The following is a 22,469-nucleotide window of genomic DNA, read 5'->3' as shown; positions in this document are numbered from 1 at the left end:
ATCTCCCCTTGTTAGTAGGGATTGAGACCTATTCCATTCTGGCATGGCCTTGCAATAGTTGTCTTCATCTTGCACAAAATGCTTCGATATTTTTATATGTGTAGCAGCTCTGTAGGTATCAAGCATTGCAGGCAAAAGTTTGAATAGGTTTTGAGTGTATTTTCAGAAGAATGGTTTAACATCAGCTTATGCAGTTTGGATCTCCAACAAAGAAATGCCACAGGGCTGAGCTGGCTGCCCAGAGGCTGGGCTGGGGAACAGGCCGAGCTGGTGCAGCAGGAGGATTTGTCTAGTATTTGTGAACTGAGGAATACCCTTACTGAGAGCAGACTGTATGAACGTAACTCATACATTATATATGTCTTTCTGTTGCTGTAGAGGATATTGCTTCATTTTCTGACTGAAGTCCTAAGGCTGGATATTGAGCATTCTGTAGGCTTTGCCTAGCACGCTGCTCTAAGGCATGTACCACTGTCGTATTAAGCAGAACTGGAAATGCAGAGAAAACCCCATGGGGTTTAGAGCCTCAACGTTTCCCATCTGTCAGCTCTCCTTAAAGTTTATCATGCATCTTTTTTTTTTACTTCTCTCTTTGCTTTTTATAAAGTCCTTTTTCAATACCTCAGTTATTTGGAAAAGCTGCTGTAAGCCTCCAGGCTACCTGCCCATTCAAGGTAATGCTCTGACACTGTGCTGCAGGTTCCCTAGGAGTAACAGGGCCAGAAAGAGACCCAGGAAGGAGAGATCACATCTGCCTCGTATCTCCAGAGCTTGCATAGGAGGGCTGAGGTTTTTGGGGCTGTAGGCATAGCTGGCAGTCACCTCAGTACAGAGATGTGCCCCAAGTCAAGAGATAGCTGGGGAGAGCAGGCAGCCTCATCTGGAGGTGATATAAGTCCAGTTGGAAACTGTACATGAGTGAGCAAACAAATTTGTTTGAGAGTTGTCGGAGAGAAGCTTTCTGTTGGGTTGTATTGTGGGTTTGAGACAGAGCTGGAAGGTTGGACAGGAACACAGCAGTCTGCCACAAAGCGTAACAGATTGCAGCCTGCAAAGAGACAACCAGAGCCCAGCTGGTGAAAATGCCACCTGGTTCTCAGCTCCTGGGTGAGCTCAGGGCTGTAGGGAAGGGCCTGGAAGAGGCTGAAAGCTGAGAAATTACATGGGAACTTGTTCCTTAGTCCATGGTCTGTCTGTACAAAGAGCCAAAGAGCTCAAGGACCTAAAACACAGGCCACATCTCCAGGGAGGCTCTAACTTAAAATAGGAATGAAGAGACTTGAGCTGGAGATGGCCCAGAAGAGAGGCAGGAAGCATCACTGTTGTGCAGGCGGGAGCTGGAAGAAAATACCAGCTTGAAAATGTAAAGAACATTGAACTAAGTTAAGCTAAAGATGCAGAAGGAACTGTTACCGATGTTTTTCTCTAAGACTTTCAAAAGAGCCATGTGCCTGCTGCATGACACGGGAAAGTGGAAGAGACTGAAATGCAAACCTCAGCTGCTGCAGTGTCTGCAGAAAGCTTTGGACACATTGCTGTAAGGCTGTAAGTCAGCATGAAGTTGAAGGGGTTCTTGTGACGTGACTTTGAAATAACCACCAAATACTGCCGCCTCAGCTTGAGGGTGATGGAAAGAGGAGGTGATAGCACCTAGCGAAAGGCAGCTGCCAGCCTGCAGAGATACTGAAGGAAATAGGTCACAGGAGAAGGGGTTGAACTGTCTTGCACTTTCTGGAGCAGGAATAAGTACGTGCTACCTGTCCCTTGAAGGGAGAGGTGTAAAAAGGGCTGCATGGATGCTGCTGAAAAGAGCAAAAAATATTATAAATATTAAAAAGAAAAATAAATATTATTTTAAAATATATTTTTAAAATATCTTAAGTATATTAAAATAAATATTAAAATATAAAAGTGTGTAGCCCCTGTGCTAGAAGGGGAAGGGAAGATCAGGATTTATGGGAAGACTTTATTTCAAAGAAAGCTTGCTTTGTCAAGAAAAGGTTTTAGTTCTGGAGAGATCAAACACCTCTAAGGGATTTGCTGCAGGGTAGAGAAGAGAAGGAGTTTCAGCTGCAGTGAAACAGGACATAAGGACATGTACTGTACAGGGAAGAGTTGGTCAGATACCATCCCCTACATGTGAAATTAGTGTGGCAAACTGTGAGAAATGTCAGCAGCTGGGTCAGGCAGGAGATGGAGGCAGCACGGCTGTCAGAAGCTGTCAAGAATCTTAACAAGCAAGTATCCTGTAGCCCAGTGGTCCTTGCAGGCAGGTCCTGGCTTCTGGATGAGATCCAAGCTGCAGAAACAATACAGGGAAGGCCTGAGCATCCATGACCACTGTGCAGCTCCACAGCCAGGGAGCATTGTTTCCTCTTTTTCAGTGATTCCCTCAGCCTTCATGCCTGGAAACATGCAGTAAAACAGCCAAAATAAATGCTGCACATTGCAGTTTGATTGATTTCCTGATATTCTTTCAGCAGCACTGGACAAATTACATGTTTAAAATGTAGGAATGACTGATTTTTCTACAGGAGGTGAGGACCTTTGAATCACAAATTCAACTCGTCAGCTGTTGACCCTGTTATCTAATTAATTTCATAAACTGCTCAACTGTCTTAAAGCTGTTTAGGTTTCCCATCCCATTACTGTGCCTGGCAGAATAGCTTTAGAGTCTCAGAGTCTCTTCAGTGATTAAATAGATTCTAATTTCAGCCTAACCGTATCTGTAAGTGTTTCAAACCACTAAACTTCTGTTTTATTTTGTCAGTCATTGACCTTAGGTTGATGCAGTCTATTTACCATTTTACTTTTTCACCCTGATTCATTTGTGGAAGTCGCGCCGTGGTAGGCCCTTCCTCTGTGAGGTTCAGAACGATCCATTCTTCCATCTCATGACACAGGTTCTTGGATCCTGCAGACAACCTCTGAGCTGCTTTTCACCAAATGCTTTGTGAATGAGCTGCTCTTGAACACTGATGATCACAATTGCAGATAATATTCTGGATGAAAACCTGATAGTGCTTCCCACAGTAACATTAATATTTTATGTTCCTTAAACTCTTGTATTCCATGAGCAGATTCTAGTCTCAAAGTGACTCATTTATTCTCTGTTTAATGCTTTCAGAACGTTATCCTTGGTTTAGGGCTGGTGAAGGACTGTTTCTCTGCTCCAACATTTTGACAAGAAACGTTTAAAAGCTTGTCTCAAACCTGGGTTTCATTTGGTTTTCTCCTGAAGAAAATCTTTCTTTTTTTTCTTTTTCTTTTTCTTTTCTTTTTTTTTTTTTTTTTTTTTTTTTTTTTTTAATAAATTGAAAGGAACACTTCAGTTTAAGAAAACTTCAATTTTCTATTCAAATAATAGATGTAAGAGGAATTTTAATGGTACAGAGATACTTCAGATGAATAGACACTTAATGCTAAGAAAAAAAAGTGGGGGATGGGATAAATGTTTTTAAAGTGATTGAAAAAAGTAGACTCAGAATGGTGAGATTTAGAGACAGTTTGCAGATTGTAACAGCTTGATAGTTATGTAAGATACACAGAATCCTTGACAAAACAGGTTTTCTAGCATTGGCCAGCAAGCAGACAGAATACACGCGTGGGGGATAACTGTGCTAGCTGTGATCAGCAAGTGCTTAATGCTGGAGTGGGTCCATCCAGCGTATTATAACCATAGCTAAGAGTGGGTGACTTTAGTGGTTACCAGAAGGGGGAAAGGTCCCCTGTGGTGTGCGGAGATAGCCTGTCCTGAAAGGTTTTTCTTCCAAAATTTGCTTTTGTTATATTTCATGTTCAGTTTACAGAGTATCAACCAATTTTGTATTCTTTAACACTGTGGAAAATGTTATTGTTTGTATTATAACAATCATTTCTTAATTAGTGTGCCATTAATTCAGACTCCAGAGATTCTAATTGATGGGAAGCAAGCCTCAGTTATTACTCCGTGCTATGTTTGGTTAAGCAATCCTAACTAGAAAATGGCAAACTGGAGTGCTGGTGAAGAAGCAGCAGCTTGTGAGCTGCAGGAGCACTGTTCATCAGAGCTCCACAGTAAATCTGACTATAAGCATATTTATACGTGATATTTGACAGAAAGTGGTTTGCTCTTTCTGTTATTGGATGCTCTATGGGTACCCCGTGCTTCTCTCCTTGCTGCTTTTATAGTGACATGACAGCACAGGCGGTGTCTCTGCTGTACCTGTGGTTCAGCTGCATGACTGTCAGCATTTTAAAAGTGTAATAATAGCAGCAAAGAAAACAAGAAGACTGCACTGTGTTTAACTGAGAGCTTTGTCATATTGCAAATTCTGTTCTGTTGCTTAGAAATCTATGTGCTGCTCAGTGGTGTTACTAATTGCCACATGAGGCAATGTGCAAGCCAGTCACTGTAAGGCAGTTAGATAGCACAGATCTGTTGTCCTGAACACCTGCACGTGATTGAAGGTGAAATGACCTACTGAATTCCAGAAGTTTTCAAGATTATGCTGGTTTATTGGTGATAATAATATGTAACTAAACTTCGCTTTCATTTATACTACTAGACATAAATGGAAAAAGGTCTCTTTAGTGAAAGTGGAACCTACCCTTTCTTTGATTTTTAATGATTGATTTTGTTTAGTAGGATATACTTTCTAAACATATATAGAAACGTAGTAATTACAGTAAGAATTATACTACGTCATCCATTTAAAAAAATGAAATAGTAAGTGTATGAAGAAGGTGTATGAAGTCAGTGAGGACTAAACAAATATCCACTATGAACCAAAAAGATGTATGCTTTTGTGTAAGAGGAGTCTGATTAAGGGCAGCCTGTGAGAGGAAATAGTTGCAATCTGCAACTGAAAATCTGCACCACTGTCTACACTAGAGATTAGAGCTGGCTGATTTTTATTCACATTTGGTCAGCAGATGGTCCAAGTGTTCTGTGGGCATTCTGGCAATGTAGAAGTCTACGCATCAATGACAAAAACCCCATTGTACGAATAAGGAAAATGTCAGTGGGCATCTTGGCAGCATGAATACTTCACAGCGTCAGCTTCTCAAGAAGCAGCATAGCTGGCTGGCTTGCAAGGAGAAAACCCAGTAAAACATCATATTATTGCTAAATTAGCCAACACCATTCATTCTGATAAGACTGAGAGAGCAGAAAGGCTTTGAGGCAGACATAGCTTCTATAAAGATAATGCTGTTGGCCTTTCGCCAGAGCAGTTAGCTAATATTTGCTGTCTCACTGGGTTGTTACCTTAGAAATAATATTAAAAAAAAAAAAAATGATATGCTGTGAATAATTCTTCTGCTCAATTGCATTTGCAGAGAATGGTGCATAAAAGTCCTGGTTTCCCCAAGCACTGTAGAAGTGAACAGCAGCAGGCAGTTTCAGCCTGATGTGCCTGGTAATACCAGTGTTTTTCAAGGCTGCTGTTCTGATGCCTACCTGGCAATGTGGTGCAAGGTGTTAATCCTCCTCTCTCTCCTGCATGTCACCTCACACAGCCCATAGCATTGTGCCTTTCTTAGCCCTCTTCCAAACCGGGCTGTTTTTCCAGCTGTGTCTTCCAGACTGAAACAGGCTCAATAGAAAAGAACTGAAAATGTGAAAATGGAGGTGAGAAAAAGTGCCATAAAAGTGAGCATGTGGTTGAGGGAGAAGCACGAGGAGCTGCAGCTGCATGTCATTTTTCCAACTTCTGTCTTGAAACCCTCCTTCTTCCTTGCTTTGTCCATCACTGCTGCTCTGACTTGGGATCTTTTTCCTTTTCTTACCCATACTTGCAGAGGTGCAACCTGCTTCAGTCCCATGGACTGGGCATGCAGTCACTCTCAGTGACATCCACTCTGCCGGGAGCATTTAACTGATGACTTACCTTGGTTGGCCTCACTAAGTGACTACAGTGGTCCTGTTGTGTGAAGGAGCAGAGCTCTACCATGCTGGATGAATGGAGGAAGATCAAAGACAGCTTTTGATGGTAGCCATTAACACCTTCCAAAAAGAGAGTGCAAACATTCTTTTCACTGATGGAACTGAGGTTGATTATGTTTTCCTGAGATGGTAACACCAGATTGTAGGCAACACTTGCTTTTTACATCCCTTTGAAAGGGCAAAGAGGTGAATGTATTGAGCAGCTGTGCCTCCATAAACAAATGTACTGGCACACACTGCTGAACCTATCAGTGAGTAAATGCTGGTAATGTATTTGACAGTCTGTCTAAATTGCACAAAGCTGACAATTGGCTAGAAACACAGCAGTTTCTTTTTGAATCTGATTGATTTTGTTCCTAAATGACAGTAATTTTATCATGTCGTTTGGTTATAGTGTTGACAAGGTGAGCTTGCTGCTGATACTTGTTTTTAATTTTTGTAACTGAGCTACAGTAGGATTTTAACAGTGCACCTAATTACTGTGCATATTCAGAGATAAAAGAGTGTTCTTAATGTGTTATTCATAACATGGAGTATGAGAACATTATAAGGCCAGGATTTCCTTTAAATATTAATTTCATGGTAGCCATGGATGCATTTGGCTCTTGTAAAGAATGAAAACACTGAATGCAGCTCTAAATTTTCTTCCGTGCAGTTGACTTATATAAATATTTTCATTCTCTAGAATGGAGGAAACGGTGAGAAATCTACTACAGAGCCAAGGATCCCCAGGCCAGAATGGAGAAGGAACTGTCAATATCATGAAGGCATATCAGGTAGTAGTGACTTATTACCTATTTTCTTGTGATAGAAAAGTTCTTTAAAACAGGTCTCACTACTGAGATGGATGTGTTGGACGATGTTTCCTGTGTTTGTTACAAATACTTACAGATGGTTGCTGATACCATCTGCATTTTTCCAGATGTTCTCTCACCATAATCAAAGGCTTTTTATTTTTATTGACTTTATTATCTGCAGTCGTTACTTTGCACAGCTTACAGGGGACAGTGAAACTAGTTTTGAAGACTTTCTTGAAGTGCTTGTTATTTTAAGTAATGTATTCAAGCATCCCTAGAAGACATAGATGCTTTTTACAACTTGACCTTCACATTAGGATGGATAATTTTATCAGCTCATATTCCTATTGAGTTTGAGGTTTCCATATCAAGCTGCATAATTTCCTCGTACTGCTTGTGGTAGGAGCATTTTATTAGCCTCACTTGGGTAAAGTATCTCAGGGCAGATTTTAAGAAAGCAATGATTTCAGAACTTCTTGTATGAAACCAGGTCGGTTTGTGCTGCTTATGAGAAAGGAGAGTTGTATACTTCTCTAGTGTACTGCTATGTTCTGGAAGCAATGTACCTGAGGTGGTGGGAAGACTCTGGTGGTGGAAAGTCTCTGGAAACAGGAACGATCTACAGCCCAGCTAGTCAAATATTCTGCACTTTAGTCCTTTTAAAAAGCACTTACTGAAGGCAGTTCTATGCTTTATCTTTTAAAACGAAATACACATTTCTTATGAAGATGTAAGATGCTGAAATTGTGTGTGAAAGTCTGTACAGGGTACCGACCCTTCTGATAAGACACTTTTCAAAAGGTTTAGTTACCATAGTTCTTTCGTACAATGGAGCAAAAATACAGCCATAAAGCTAAACAAAAATGTGGATTAAGTAGTATTTATTGCTATAATTGAATTTTCATTTTAAGCTGGGATTGAAGGGGAAAAGAAAATCTTTTAAGTTAAACTTCCAAAATAATCATTTTTTCATGGTAAAATGATAGCCTGTAAAATTTAATTTCAGGATGAATTAATCGTTTTGTTGAACTCGTGATATAGAACATTGCGCTTTCAAAAACTGGTGATGAAGGCATCTATATTTTACTTGCTACCCTATTGGAATGTGAAACCAAAACTCAATTCCCTCTTCTTGGTTGAGGGTCCTGTTACTTCAGAATTACTTTCAATCTTGTGCTTTGCACTGTATAACATTCTTCTCTTCCTGTTCTCTTCTTGTTCTTAGGGAACTTTTACTGCTTGTTTTAATTTTACTCATGGTAACTATGTCAGCTTGTGCTTTATCAATTCTCATCTTTTTTTATTGCAAATATGTGATTTTCTTTGCTTATGAATTTCTTTTCCTAATTCACTACTCAGTAGCAATGCTTTTCCCTTTCCTGAAGGAATAGCTCACATACTGCACCTTGTACCAGTCTGTGATGAGTGAAATATGTAAAAATATGGGGAACATATCCATGAGCATTGTATCTTTGAATTATTCATCCTCCCATTCCTTTTGTTCAATTGTTATGACAAACTTTTGAAAAGTTTGTTTTTGGAAAATGTCAAGGAATGGCTCTATTCACATGGAAAGCAGCACATTTCAGCCCTTGTACTGCTTTGTAAGCTACGAATAGGTTCACTTGTTGTATGTTTTTTACTCAATGATGAAGCAAAAACTGTGCAGTGAGTTAGGCAACAACCACGTTTAACAAAAGATATTGCCTGAAACACTCATCAAAACAGATAGCTGGCAAAAAATCTGTGATCTGAAATGATAAACGTATTAGTAAAGCATTGTAAGAATAATGATTATGTTACTGAAACCAACTGTGGAAATCATGGACAAACATATAATTTAAATGTATGATGAATTCTGTTAGAAAAATTGATTCCAGGTTTGGCAAGGAGCAGTATTGCAATAGAAACTTTTATGTATTTTTCAAATATGCCCAGACCATTTTTGGATGTACGTACAAGGCTAATTCATAAATGGAGAAAGAACTTGGATATACAGCCTAGGTGAAGTTTCTTTGTACCCTGACATACTCAGTTTTTTGGGTACATGATAACCATACTATCATCCTATATTATGAAGTAAAGTATAGATGTGAGCTAACACAGGAAAAGACTTTTTTTAAATGAATTCCAACTGGTATATATACATATATACACACACATATCTTCTTATAAAGATACAAAACTCACTCAATCTGTAAATGCTACCATTGTTTTTAAAGCCATCCTTTATAATCATGCAGTTACCTTGTAGAAAGTATTCTGAATCACACCTGTTCTCTGTAGTAAATATCATACGATCTCCACTCAGTACTCTTTTAGAATCAGATTTTAGTGCTGTTCCACAGCCACATATTTTGTAACAAATGAGGACATGCCAGGAGATCTCTACTGTGTCTTATCAACATATGCCCCATATTCTCTGACACCACGCTAAGTTAGCTTTAGTGTGTGTACTCTGTTCAAATTAATGTCTGAATACATCTGTGCAATAAATGCTTTTGATCTATTGACCATTGTCTACATATTTGTTTTTTACAAATCTAATTATAGTTCTGGGATTTATGAAATTGAGTTCTTATTATAATATCAATAAGCCTGACTCCAGAATAAATATTGTTGCTAATGAACATTAAATGTTGCACAGCGATCGTGTCAGAGGAATAATAATAAGATAGAGCCTAGAGTGTACAGTATTATTACAATATTGTGTCATGTCTTGTCAAGATTCTTACTTCTAGCAAAAATATTCTAACCCCTTCCACAGAGCCAGCTGCCCTACGGGAATTTAATTTGCTGGACTTACAGATGGATGATGTGATTTCTTTAGGGTAAATGATTGTAGAAGCAAGATTGTAAATAAAATTCTCCCTTACCGTTTTGCATAATAATAACATTGGGAACACTTATAATGAACGCTCACATAAATGTAGATATGAATACTTGTGGTTTGAATTCATGCGAACCATCATGTTTCTTGCTTAAATGTTTATGTGACAAAAGGGCGCTAGTGTATGAGCTTTTATGTTTTGAAGAGGCATTATCCAGCTACAGATAAGACCGTGAAAGGCCAAACCAATGCCTCACATATTCCTACTACTGTCATTCAAGCTACTACTACTTTATTTTACAGGGAATGTGATCCCCAGAAATAACTGTGAGTAGTTATTCTTCAATCAATTACAAATCAAAGTAACTTCAATCCAAAAAGCTAAAACAAGCTCCACTGCAGACTTTTCTTCCTAAGTTTGTATTTTGGACATCAGAAACTATGGAGTCAGTTCCCTGCTTGATCACATTACCAAATGTCCAGAGTCTTACCTGGTTACAGATCACTCAGTGTCTATCAGATTTTGTTTGAACTGCTTTTCTGTCAGTGTACAGTAATCGAAATAGATGAGAAAGAGTGTTTGCTGTAAGTTGATAATTTGTTGCAGTTCTGGAATTGTCAGGGTGGGCAGTGAAGCTCAGGACAGACATGGCATCACAGTGAAGGACAGTGCCGTTTCAAGCCCTGTGTTCAGGAGATTGGATTTCGATTCCTTCCTTTGACACAAATGTTTCTGTTTCCTGAAGCAAATACACTTCATCTGTCTATTTTTTTTTACCTTTGTCTATAAGAAGATGGTAACAACGTACCTTTTTACTCTCAGGTACATTTAAGATGAAATCAGTGTGTATGAACTGCTGTTTCTGATAACAGGGGCACTTTAGACAAATAATGAGTAGAAAAAGATAAAAGTAAAAAAAGACTTCTTTATATTTTTGTATTTTGGTAGACTTGAAAAAAGGTGTATTTCTCCCAAATGATTTTGCTCAGCATACTGTACACTATTACTGCACTTCTAATAGGAAATGAATCAATTTCAAGTGGAGCTATTCTGTCTTATATTAAAAAAATGTAGGAGAGAATTTTGCTGTAGGGAAATGAGTCCTCATGACTGAAGCCTTGCAACCTTTTCTGAGCCCCACTGTGCTTCTTTGAAGTAAACCCTCCAGAAGAATACTGCATTGGGGAGCAGATTCTTTCCCCTGCTGGGAACTTACATCCCAGCTTCTACACAGCCTGAAGCCCATCCCCATCTAATATCATAGGCCAGTCATCCCTGAGTAAGCCAAGTAAGAGCTGGCTTGCTGGTGGTAGGGATCTTTGGTCTGGAGGGATGACAGGATTTGGTAAGTAACTTCAGAAATGATTTCATAGGTTTCAATGTTATAAGAGTGGTGCACAGAGCCCCACAGGGGACATCTGTCCCATTTGCAGGACATCACCACCAGGGCAGTAATCTGGTCACGCTGCAGCTTCACTGGAGTGGCTTTGTGCTTAAGAAAGTTCAGGTCCATTTTCTGCCTTCTTGCTAGATGTAAATGTGTGTTCATGTGCCTGCCTTAGCTACTGGTAGGAAAGGAGATTATGAAGACTCGTAATGACTCTTGATACTGATAACTTCAATACAAAGATAAAGTCATTTCAATTCTAAAAGACCTTTATCTCTCACTTGTGAAGCCTGGAGTGTTTTGCTAGTTGCTTTCTGAAATAGGCATCTGTGAGGTGAGACTACATGAATGGTGCAGGCATATTTCAGTTGGAAATGTTGGCCAGATCAACCTGATTTCTTGTCGGTGTGTTTTGCGAGTATCAAATGTGGAACAGTTGTTGAGGCTGTCACTTCAAACTTGGACAGACGTTGGTGTCAACAGCTCTATCATGAGAAGAAAAACTGTATCTGTTGCACTATAATTTTATCTTTACATAAAATTATGCAAGTTTAATGTTCAGGCCACTGATGTGTAACATTTTATAGAAGGGACATGGTCTTGAATTGGAAAAAAGGCACTAGTTGAATTCCCTAGTTGAAATCCACATAGAATTTTTAATGCCAACTTCTATTGCAGAGAGGAAATATATCCTTAAAATTAAACTCACATCTCTGGGACGGAAGTGCACACAGGAGACTGCATCAGCCAGATCCCCTCATCTACGAAGGAGAATATTACAAGGCAAAGCTTGGCAGTTTTGTGTCTCCCAGGGAAGGACTGAAGTGGAGCCTCCCACACTCTTGGGAGCTCCATTAGGGATGCTGGACTGTCAGGAACATGAGGATCTGCTCTTGTTCTGCTTTTCCATGCAGAGAAACCACCAGCTCTGTAACAAGTAATTCCTTACAGGTTTTTCTTCTGATAGCTTTCCACCAGTGTGCAGAGATTCTGTTAAATATTTGTTCCCACATTTAACTAAATTGAGGTTGGATTCTTGTCCCCAGGGGATAGTTACGTGCTCTTCAGACGCTGTTCAAAATTACAGTTTTGTCATAAGGAACATGTGTGCAAATAATTTTCCCCTTTTGATCATTTGTTTGTAATACAGTGACAAAGCAATGGAATTAAGCTTAGCATAACTGAAGTCTCATAAGTGAAATTTGCAGTTTGTGTATCTGTGGTTCTCAGAAAACAAGCTGCTCTTGCCTTCCCAGGATTTTCTATACCTATATAATCTCTAAAAGCAAGCAGTGAAGATTGACTGCTATGATGATTCTATTATGTATTATAATTACTGCAATTCTCCACTTGTATTTTCCTTGACAGTGTAGTATTATTGTGTTATTTTTATCTTTTGCTTTATCTTTAGATTTTATTTTATTTTTATGAGTGCACAAAAACCAGCCCATATACATTAGCTGAACCCTATACATATGAAACAGGCATAACAAATTCATAGATACTCTAGAAAACAAGATGATGAGGTGATTCACAGCCTGACAGATGAAGATCATCCTAATGTGAACAGGGACTTCTCATTTATGCACAGCAGGTTATGCAGCCTGAATCTTGCCCTTAATGATGTTCTTATGGTTGTCCTGTTAATTCAGGGGTTGTATGTAAGAAAAGAGTATGGCTCTAACATAGCACTACTCAGTCATCCTAAGAGACTGCAGTAACCTCCTGGAGTTCACAGCAGCTATCAGTTTTCAGATAATCTTTCTGCTGTTTGGAGAGAAGCCAAGATCTTTGAATATGGAGGCCCAATTTGTTGGCCTGCTGCAGCGAGCTTCCCGTGGCACCCAGTGCTACTTCCAGCCCAGCTCTGACTCTGAACGGAGCAGTGGGATCCCCATGGATTTGTTGTCAGCTTCCAGTTCCAACTCCCTGCCTTACCAGGGACACCTCCACTAGACCAGGTTGCCCAGAGTCAATCCAACCTAGATTTAAGCACCTCCATCCCCTCCAGGAATGGAGCATCTACAGTTTCTCTGGGCAACCTGTTCCAGTACCTTACCACCCTCATAGTGAAAAATTTCCTCCTAATACCTAACCTAAACCTACCCTCTTTTAGTTTAGAACCATTCCCTCTTGTCCGGTCACTACACTCCCTGTCATTCTCCAGTTTTCCTGTAGATTTCCTTTAGGTGATAGAAGGCTGCAGTGAGATCTCATACGAGACATATCCTCAGTGTGTCCCTATAGGAGAGGTGCTCCTCGTGATCCTCATGGCCTTCTCTGTACCTGCTCCAGCACCTCTGCACCTTTCTTGTGATGGTGGCCCTTGCTCTGGTTACAGTACTTCAGATGGGGTCTCACAAAGGCAGAGCAGAGTTGATAAATCACCTCCCTCACTCTGCTGGCCATCTCTCTTTTGATGCAGCCTAGGATACAGTTGGCTCTCTGGGCCAAAGTGCACATCATCTTTGAAAATTATTTAAACATAAGAATGTGCATAAAATATACCAGTATAGATATGTTTATTCTGGAAATGATTTGCGCTACTGATCAGATTATAAACTTGGTTATGTAACAATATGCTCCTTTTTTTTCCAAAATCCACAGGTCGCTTCTTTGGTCAGCTTCAGTACTTGTGCTTGTGGTGTGAACTAGTCAGTTAATATACTGCTCTCGTTCTAAAACATTAGTTAATACTCATCTTCAGATATGTTCCTTGGAGCTACTTGTGATATTCCCAAAAGAAACCATGTACTGAAAATTGGACCAACAAGTATAAGTTTTTAGGGGACTTTCTTGTGGGGGAAAAAAAAGCCACCACCCACAAAGAGCACTTGAACTGTTTCATTTCATTAAAAAGAGCAATTTGGCCTTCATCCAAGTGGTAAAATGACATTATTAAAAACAAAATGTGAAAGGGTTGCAATGGGAATAAAAACAGGCTTCCTTCTAGCAATTTAAATCCGGAGTAGTTCTATTGCTTTAATTACATAAAATTTACCAAATGAATTTTCAGAATAGTTTGGCTTGTTTGTACTTCAGTCAAGGATGGGTATTTTAATGCTGCCACTTCAGTCTAGTGTAGTTAGTTTAGTACTTACAGACTCATTCAGGGAAGTTTAAATGCTGCATATAGATTTTCTGAGAGAAAAGGTGATTACTTGAAGAATGGTACTAATGAACCAATTAGTACCTCCATAAAAAGTCTTGGTGTATATTCTCATAGTATCACATGCACACATATGAGGAAGAAATAGCTTAGCTCTTGAAATATCTGTTCTTTCTACCAGTGTCATTGCTATTGAATGTTGCTGAAATGTTCCATTTTGAAAAAGCAATAGAAAACAAACATGCTGAGCATTGCCCTGCCATCCTTGTGCCTGAGGCCTGCCTTGCAAGAGTCACCTCCAGAACTGTTACTGATTTTGGCAACTGAAGTGCTAGGGGGGGGGTGATGGTGAGTGTTTGTTAACTAAAGCCAGGGTGGTGTGATAATGGGCGTGATGGGGGTAATGGGGGTGATGGTGATAATGTGAGTGTTTGTTAACTAAAGCCAGGGTGGTGTGAACAGTAATAATTGGCCACAGATTAGAGTTACTCTCTTTGATACCCCGGACTGACGTTCAAATGGGGACCTCAGAACAGGAAATTCCATCTACTCTTACTGATCTAAGTTCACTTATTAGTGAGTACTGTGAAGGCTTTCCTAGTACAGTCCTCTTGATCCAAACTTTGTCTAAAATATGTATTTCTGATGCATGGAACAGCCAATAAAAGCATCATTGGGAAGTTTACTAATGTGCCTACAGAATGCTCAATAGGGCCAATAGCTTGGAAGATAGAGTGTTTTGGGAGAATAATAATATATAGAACATTTGGATTGATAAACGAGTGGTAGGAGGCTCGTATCAGAAACATAAAGAAAGTGCTTTGTTCTCTTTTCCATCCCCCATATTTAATGTAGGGTGTGTTATTGCTCTCTGTGTTCAATCTGTAAGTCAGATCCAGAGATGAAAAACAAAAACTTGTATATGTTTTTCCTGACAGTGGTAATGTTAAACTGTGAAGAGTTCGGGATGATTCTGTAAAACATTCTGATATATGTGCATTCCTTTCTTTTTTTTTCATTTTTTGGCAGCTTCTCCTGAACAAGATCTATTAGGTAAACAAAAATGTATTATTGTTGTATTTGCTGATGTTCTTTTTAAAGCAAAACTGTGTTTTAGTCTGTGCTTCCACTGGGAGGAAATGAAACAAGAGAACAGCGGAATGTATAGATACAGGAATACTGGTTGAAAACTGAAGTCTTGCTCATAGCTTTTTATGAGATTAGATTTAGATTGCGCCATTACATTGTATGCAATTGTTGAAGATTTTAAATGGATTGCTCAGTTTTTGTTTTTTTGGGACATGGGTCATGGTGTTTAATCACACTCTGCCATTTGCAGATTAAGCAAACCTGAGAAAATATCACAGATACTCATGTCACAGAGACATCAGTAACTGGTCCTGTACAAAGCATCTAACAGGAGACGCTGTGAATTCGTCACTCCTACTTCACATTGCTCTGACTTAATGTAAAATTGTCCTTTCTGTACTTAAGGTTTGACTAAATGAAACAGGTTATAAAACACATCTGAATATGCTGCAAAGGTGTCAAAGGTCATTTATAAAAGGCATTGAGCCACATTAAGCAGTTCATTATGAGGAAAGAAAAAAGTTTATGTCAGGGAGGGAAAGGTGAGTAGGATGATGCTGGAAAACATATTAAACCTTTTTGGAATTTTAAGTCAGTATTCCTTGGAGCAATTGCTGCCTTTTTTCAGTTTGTGCAGTCAAATTGTTTGAGCTCATTGTGCATAGCTTGGGGCTGTTTTTTCATGCAAGTACAAAGAAACCCTCATCTACTATTTTTATCTACATTGGCAGTCTGAACATTCTCGTTTCGTATCGCTCACTTGCAGTGAAAAATGGTGCTGAACACTAGGAGGTCCGCCGTGAAAATAACAGTGAGACTCCATAGTCAATGAATGCATCAAGACTATAGAATGGCCTTGCAAGAAACAAAATTGAGAATTTCTTATTACATACAAATTTCTTTATGTGGTTTTGTAAGTTGCAGCTCAGGTTTTGGAGGTTAACAGTGTGCCTTTATGATAGCAGGAGTGTTAAAACTGTGCAACTAAAGGAATCTACCTGGATTCCCAGTGGAGTTAGTGAGATCCAAGACACTGTGCAGTGCCTACCTCTTTTGAAAGGCCCTTGGAAGCTTCTGAGACATGTTCATGGGAAGTGCTAAGTGGTTTGAAGTGCTGGGATAGGTAGCTTGGGCTCCACATTGGCTGGATTCTGGGGTGAATGCTACCATTGACTACATAATCTGCTAGTAATTACATTGCAAAAAATGCTTGGTTTTTTCTCTAGTGTTTCTAAGCAATCATAAGCACTAAGTTAATATGTGTTCTGCATAAATTTTTTCATGTGTATTTGTGACTTAAGTGTAGTATTTGGGAAAGTGCAAGCATTAATCAGAATGATTTGTATTTGTAACCTTTATAAAGTCATATATGTACAATATACTATATATACATATACATCTAGGAAGTTGAAGAATTAAAAGGAATTCAGAAAGAAAAAAAATGAACTGTGGTGTCACAATCTGGCACTGTAAATGGGCACAGAGATAGTTTGAGATCTCTGCTGCATTGCATCCAAAATGCTACACAACTGTGGAGGAATTTGTGTTAATCATATGAGCATGATCTTTAGCTTCTGTAAGTAAGGATGCCATTTCTAATTAGTACTTGTCAACTTCCAGACAAACAAGTTGTCATCAAATGCTCATTGAGAAAATCAGCATCTAAAGGATCTTGATCTTTTAAAGATTCTTGTTTGGCTCAAGCAGAATTTTGTGACATGACTTTGGAAATATTGCTATTTATAATCAGTACTGTAAAGTACAGATTCATTTATAACATGTTATATTGCTGTAGCCACTTCTCCAGTGAACTTTGCAATATCTCTGATTCAAGATGCTCTCTGGATAACCTCTTCCAGTGGCCATATATCAACCTTCATGTTAAAAAAAAATCATGATCATGTTCTAACTTGTTCAAAAAGATCTTATCATCAAGCAACTTCCAAGAAGAGACTTACCTCTGTCTTCCCTGCTCCCTACTATCAGACACCTTTCTGTGCAGTCGTTTCCTGGTCTGTAGTGGTGCATGAGATCCATCCTTCCTCAGTGTGAGACTTGCCATTTCTGGTGCTGGCTGTGCTGCTGCTCCTTCTTTTTTTTTACATGTTCAATGAAATCTCCTCTTATGGTAGCTTGGTTAACAGTCTTAAAGATTTCTGTTTTCTTAAAGGTTTTTAATTTGTATAGCTGGTTTCTGCATTATAAAATCGCAAATTAGGAAAGATTGCAATGTTTGTTGCCTGAAGAGCTATGTGATCATTTCACGTAATGTGTTTGTCATTACTCCTAGAGAAGAGCCCTGATTCCAATTAATGCCTGATCATTATTTTTTTTTTTTCATTGTAAAAAAGAAAATCTAGAATGGATTTCTTTTGAGTTGTTTTTTTTTTAATTATTATTTTTAATTATTTGCATCATCAGTCTTTAAGCCTTCCTGTTTTGATGTTTTGTAGATTCAAATTGAAATATTTTAAATGGAATTCATTTTTTCCACCTTTGCACGTGTGTATGCTGTAATTCCTAAAAGGCAACTTAAAAGTGAAGAGAGTGAAGGAATGGCAAGCCAAGATATTACCAATGAAACTTTAAAAGTACAGTTTTGAGATGGCAGTGGGTAAGAAATAGCTGGCTAAACATCCCTTTGACATTTTTCTGTTCCTTGGAAAGATGGCATCTTGAAAGAAGGGCTCTGAATTCAGCTCCCTGTGAGTAATGCTGGGTCCAAAGCTTCAGCTTATTGCCTGTCTGATAGAAAGGAGGATGTTGTCTCTGAAATAACTAGTTCAGCGTCTTCCATCTTTTTGCAAGTTTCTGTATGATCTTTAATATCACTTTGGTCATTTTTTTATTTATAAACAGTGGAAACACTTTCTTGTCCAGCGCTCTCAAAGGTGGGCAAGCCTGGCTTTAAACACTTATTTATATTCCTACATACTCCAGGAAAATTATCATTTGGCATTCCAAGTATATGTCCTGCTCTCTTAATTTATTATTCTTTTCTACTTCAACTAACTGAAAGCCAACTTTATAATGAGTCTCAGTCAGGTCCCTGCATTGTATGGCTTCATAGATCAGTGTCTTCAGTGATTTATATCTTCCCATTGATTCTAGAATGCTTGCCATTTCCAAGATGCTGGCTGTGTTTTCATCTGTTGTTTTCTATTGGCTGTGGGATCTTCAGTGTCTGATCAAAGGGTTCATCGTCAGTATACTATTTATTTGATTTATAGAGCAAACTGAGTATGTAGAAATAATGGTCAGGGTAGGATGTCATTTTAGATTTGCATGATACTGTTGGTTTCGGGCAAGCAGCAAGAGTTTAAACCAGTTTGAGAAGCTTCCGCAAGATGGGACTAGATAGTAAGTTTCACATTAATTTCAGTGGGAACAGGTCTAAGATGAACAGCATAATCCTGGTTTCCTTATAGAAAGATTTGAATATTTCATATTCTTATTGTCTCTTTGTTGACATAGAGTATTAGAGATGTCAATGAAGCTTTACAGTAGAATTCTCATCAAGCTGTTCACATATCAGTATAGGCTTGAGTCTTGAATTCTAATTGCTTTGGGGAGATCAAGATCTGGGCTCTGGTTTGTCTTTCATTGCTGTTATTCTTGCCTGCCCAACTTACTGCCAGAGCACAGTTTCCACTTGGCACCTCTTCACAGAAACAAAACTGCATTTATCAGCAGGATCGCGCCTGCTCTGCCTTTGCTGTATTTCTGACCTGAGAGTATATTGCTCTTCAGCTTGCAAATCCAGCCTGACTTTAATTGTTCAATAAGTGAGGCATACAACAGAGATGTTTTAGAAGTTTCTAACAGCGGTAACACAAGCAGTGTGGGAATCTAGGGGAAAAAAAAGACCAAGCTGCTCTATCCCATTTTTTTGCTAATCAGCATCATGTAGGAGACCCATATTTCCTCTCAGAAGACTCTCTCTCTGCCCCTCTCTGTCTCCTCCTTGCAGCAGCTTCATTTGACGTTAGCAGGAATCTGTCCTACCCAAAGCCTTTGTCATCTTCCCCTTAACTCGATTTTAAGCACAAATTATATTTATGCTACACCTTTTTCCAGATAGGGTTCATGATATACACTGGTTTATTGATAAATGTGTGAGCTGTACTTACACATTCAAGCAGAGGTAACAGTATTAAATATTTAGAGGTATTCTCGTGTTAATCATAGGACATCACAGGATATTTATTCTTGAATATGCCACTACTGTGCCAAGTTCATCAGATTTTGTAATTAGAAGATGAATGGGTTACTTCCTTAGGTGATGGATGTAGGGGATTTACTCTGATTGAAGTTGCATTACTCCTCCTTCTGTGATGAAATATCACAGGCTATACTTCTATCTCTTCTATGCATGTAAGCCACATCCAGTACATGTCTCTCTCTCTCCTAAAAATAACTGTTTGTGTTTGAAACACAACAAAGAGGTACCTGTGTTAAATTAGGTTATGAGTTCATTGAAATGCACTCATCAAGATAACTTGAAGGGAAAATGGCTTAATGGCTCTTTTACAGATGCTCTATCATTGTGCTGGGGAGTAGCGAGCAAGAATAAAACACGACTATACTTATGTCCCTTTGTGATCATGACAGCAGTAATGCTGGATGCCTGATGGAATGGCTCTTTGAAGTAAACTTTCCGAGGCTCTGTGCCTCATGGTTTATGTCAGAGTATTCAGTGAGCGAGCCCATAACTTACAAAACTGATATTTGATTATAGCTCTAACGTGGTAGTAGTCCATTTCTAAGCAAGCTTGATTTTTAAAAAGATAAAAAATAAACGTGATTCACAGTGCTGATTTGTAATTCGTTTATGTTTGTGGATTTTAGTTAAGACTTGCTCTTATCCCTTGAAGACTTATCAAGTATTTGCAGTTATTCAAGCTAGTGAAAATAGTGAAAAACACAATAGTGTTTTTTTGCTTAGATTGAATTTTTATTTTCTACTTGTAGTCTTGATATTTCACTTGCTCTTTGATGTATAATTAATGGTGTGAGAGGGATTCAGCCTTCAAACTTAGGATTTTTATAGACATCTTTTAAAATTAAACAGCCATTAAACAGCAGCAGCCAATGATACCCAAATGACTATCCCATAAGAAGGGAGGGTACTTTGAAAATTTTGCTGTCAGGTGTATATTATTGTGGACCTTAAAATCAGCACTTGGGTAATAGTTTGGTTTTTATCCCAATATTTAGCAACTCAAATATTAGCTCGAGGTGATGCAAAAGCTCAATGTATCGGGCATAATGTTTGCTTTTCCTTAATAATAAGCTACTTTATATCTCAGTGCTTCCACTGAAAGATAGAATGTTCAATTTTCATTGCAACTTGTAAAGAAAATTCAACTTATTCTATTAAAAAAAGATGAGCTCCAAATTGTAGAAATTTAAAGTTCGTGTAGTAGTTCATTTCTTCATACATTTTTGCTGAATTGGCCTAGCAGCATGTTTAATAAACCCTTCATGACTCCATTTAGTTAGTTCAGTAAGTAGTAACTTGCTCTGTCTTTTCTTAATTTGTATACAGGGGAGAGCTGAAGAGACATGTATGGTTGACTTCATTTCCTCCTGTGAGTAATGACACTTTAAAAATTGTTTCAGGAAAAGCTGTCAGAAGACAGTAGGAAATGCAAAGAAGGCATGGAAAAAATTCACACAGCAGTAGATGAAGATTCAAGAAGTGAAAGCAACAGCAACAGCACTGAAGAGGAAAAAGAAAAGACAAAATTGCTATTGGAGCGTCTGAAAGCCCTGGAGGTAAGAAATAAAAACAGTTTCACACATAAAAGCCCTCTCTGCCCCCTGCCACATTCATTTATTGTCACTGAATCTTCTCTGTAGTATAAATCTTTCACAGTTCACCTATACTCATGTTAGGTTCTATAACCTTGAACACAACTTCAAGACCATATTGATACTGGGTGGGGTGCATCAATGGGGCAAGAGTGTTCTTGGCAGCAGGCTGGCTGGTGTTACTAGCAGAGCTTTTAACTAGATTCAGACAGGGAAGAGGTTGTATTTGTGAATGACAGAGTAGACTTGGGGAACACTGCCACAATGGGGAAATGCCTATGAATTGTCTCAAAGAAATTAGGTAGGGCTCTTCTATCTGAAGTGATGATGTGTCCAGTAGTCCGGCTGTCCAAGTGCTTCTACACCAGTGCAGAGTGGGGAAGAAGCAGGAGCTGGAAACCACAGTGCTATTATAAAATGATGACCTGATTACTGTCATGGAAATATGGTGTTATGAATCACACAGCTGGAATGCTGCAGTCAAGGGCTACAAGCTTTTTAGGAGTGATATGCAAGGAAGGAGAGGTGAGGGAGTTGCTCCGTATGCTAAAAAGCTGATAGATTGCAAAGATCTGCATCCAAGAAATAGCTATGATCAGGTTGAGATGGGGGTTAAAAGCAATGACTAGATGAATGGACTTGTGATAGTATCTACTACCGGCTGCCTGACTAAAAGGAATCTGTTGATGAGACCCTCTTGCTTTGACTACAAGAAGCATCATATGAAGCTCTCATTCCAGCTTGCCTGATGTCTTCTGGGAAGGCAACATGACAGGCTGCAAGCAATTCAGGAGGCTCTTGGAGTGTGTTTAGAGTAGTCTCCTGGTTCAAGTACTGGACAGATCACCCAGAGAAGAAGCATGACTAGACCTGGTGTTCACCAACACAGAGGAACTCATTAAAGAGATTAAAATTGGAGGCAGTCTAGGCTGTAGTGATCACACTGTGGTTGAGTTTGAAATCTTGAGGAATATGGGCATGGAAAGAGCAGAATCAGGGCAAGGGATGCAAAGAGTAGCAAGTCCTCAACTGATAGGAAGTTTTTCAATAACGTCACGGCCTTTATCAGTTGTGGCAAATTGCCCGGATACATAGCATAGCATTTAAACCTAGACCTGGAAGGTGAGTGAACAGATCTCCTCATTGATGTAACGTTATGCAGAGACTTGTTCAAAGCATATAGTAGTGAATTCCAATACATCAATAATTAATCTACATAAATAGTGTAAGTAGCTGTCAAAGTAGAAGGATGAACTGCAGAATCATTATTAATTGTGGTCTAAGATAATTAAAACAAAACGTTGTTAATTGTGTGTTGCTTAATGACATATATTCTTGCACTTGTTTTTGTCTTTAGGAATGTAAACAGTGATGCCAGGGACTCTGTGGTTTATTAATTGTTACATGCTTTCTTTTAGTTACATGCAATTAACAGTTTGAATCCTTTAGTATACGCAGAGTAATTACTCTAAATATTTTATTAATCTATATAAAAAGGAGGGGAATATTGCTGTTT

General features: G+C 38.8%; 1 protein-coding gene across 11 annotated transcripts in view; it reads left to right on the top strand.

Annotated features, from left to right (window-relative positions):
• NCKAP5 (NCK associated protein 5) overlaps positions 1-22,469 on the top strand; it is a 405,691-nt gene that overhangs the window by 275,477 nt on the left and 107,745 nt on the right. For all 11 annotated transcript variants that reach the window (XR_001556628.2, XR_001556627.2, XM_032445915.1 and 8 more), the window contains exons 6-7: positions 6,612-6,702; positions 20,762-20,917. Coding sequence is in view for 9 of the 11 variants with exons in the window: in XM_032445915.1 (XP_032301806.1) it covers positions 6,612-6,702; positions 20,762-20,917 (247 nt within the window). In the remaining 2 variants the exon portion in view is untranslated. The remainder of the gene's footprint in view (positions 1-6,611; positions 6,703-20,761; positions 20,918-22,469) is intronic.

The sequence above is a fragment of the Coturnix japonica genome, chromosome 7, assembly GCF_001577835.2.
Source record: "Coturnix japonica isolate 7356 chromosome 7, Coturnix japonica 2.1, whole genome shotgun sequence".
Lineage (NCBI taxonomy): Eukaryota > Metazoa > Chordata > Aves > Galliformes > Phasianidae > Coturnix > Coturnix japonica.
The sequence above is the reverse complement of the archived record's forward strand: the minus strand, read 5'-3'. Positions and strand labels throughout refer to the sequence as shown.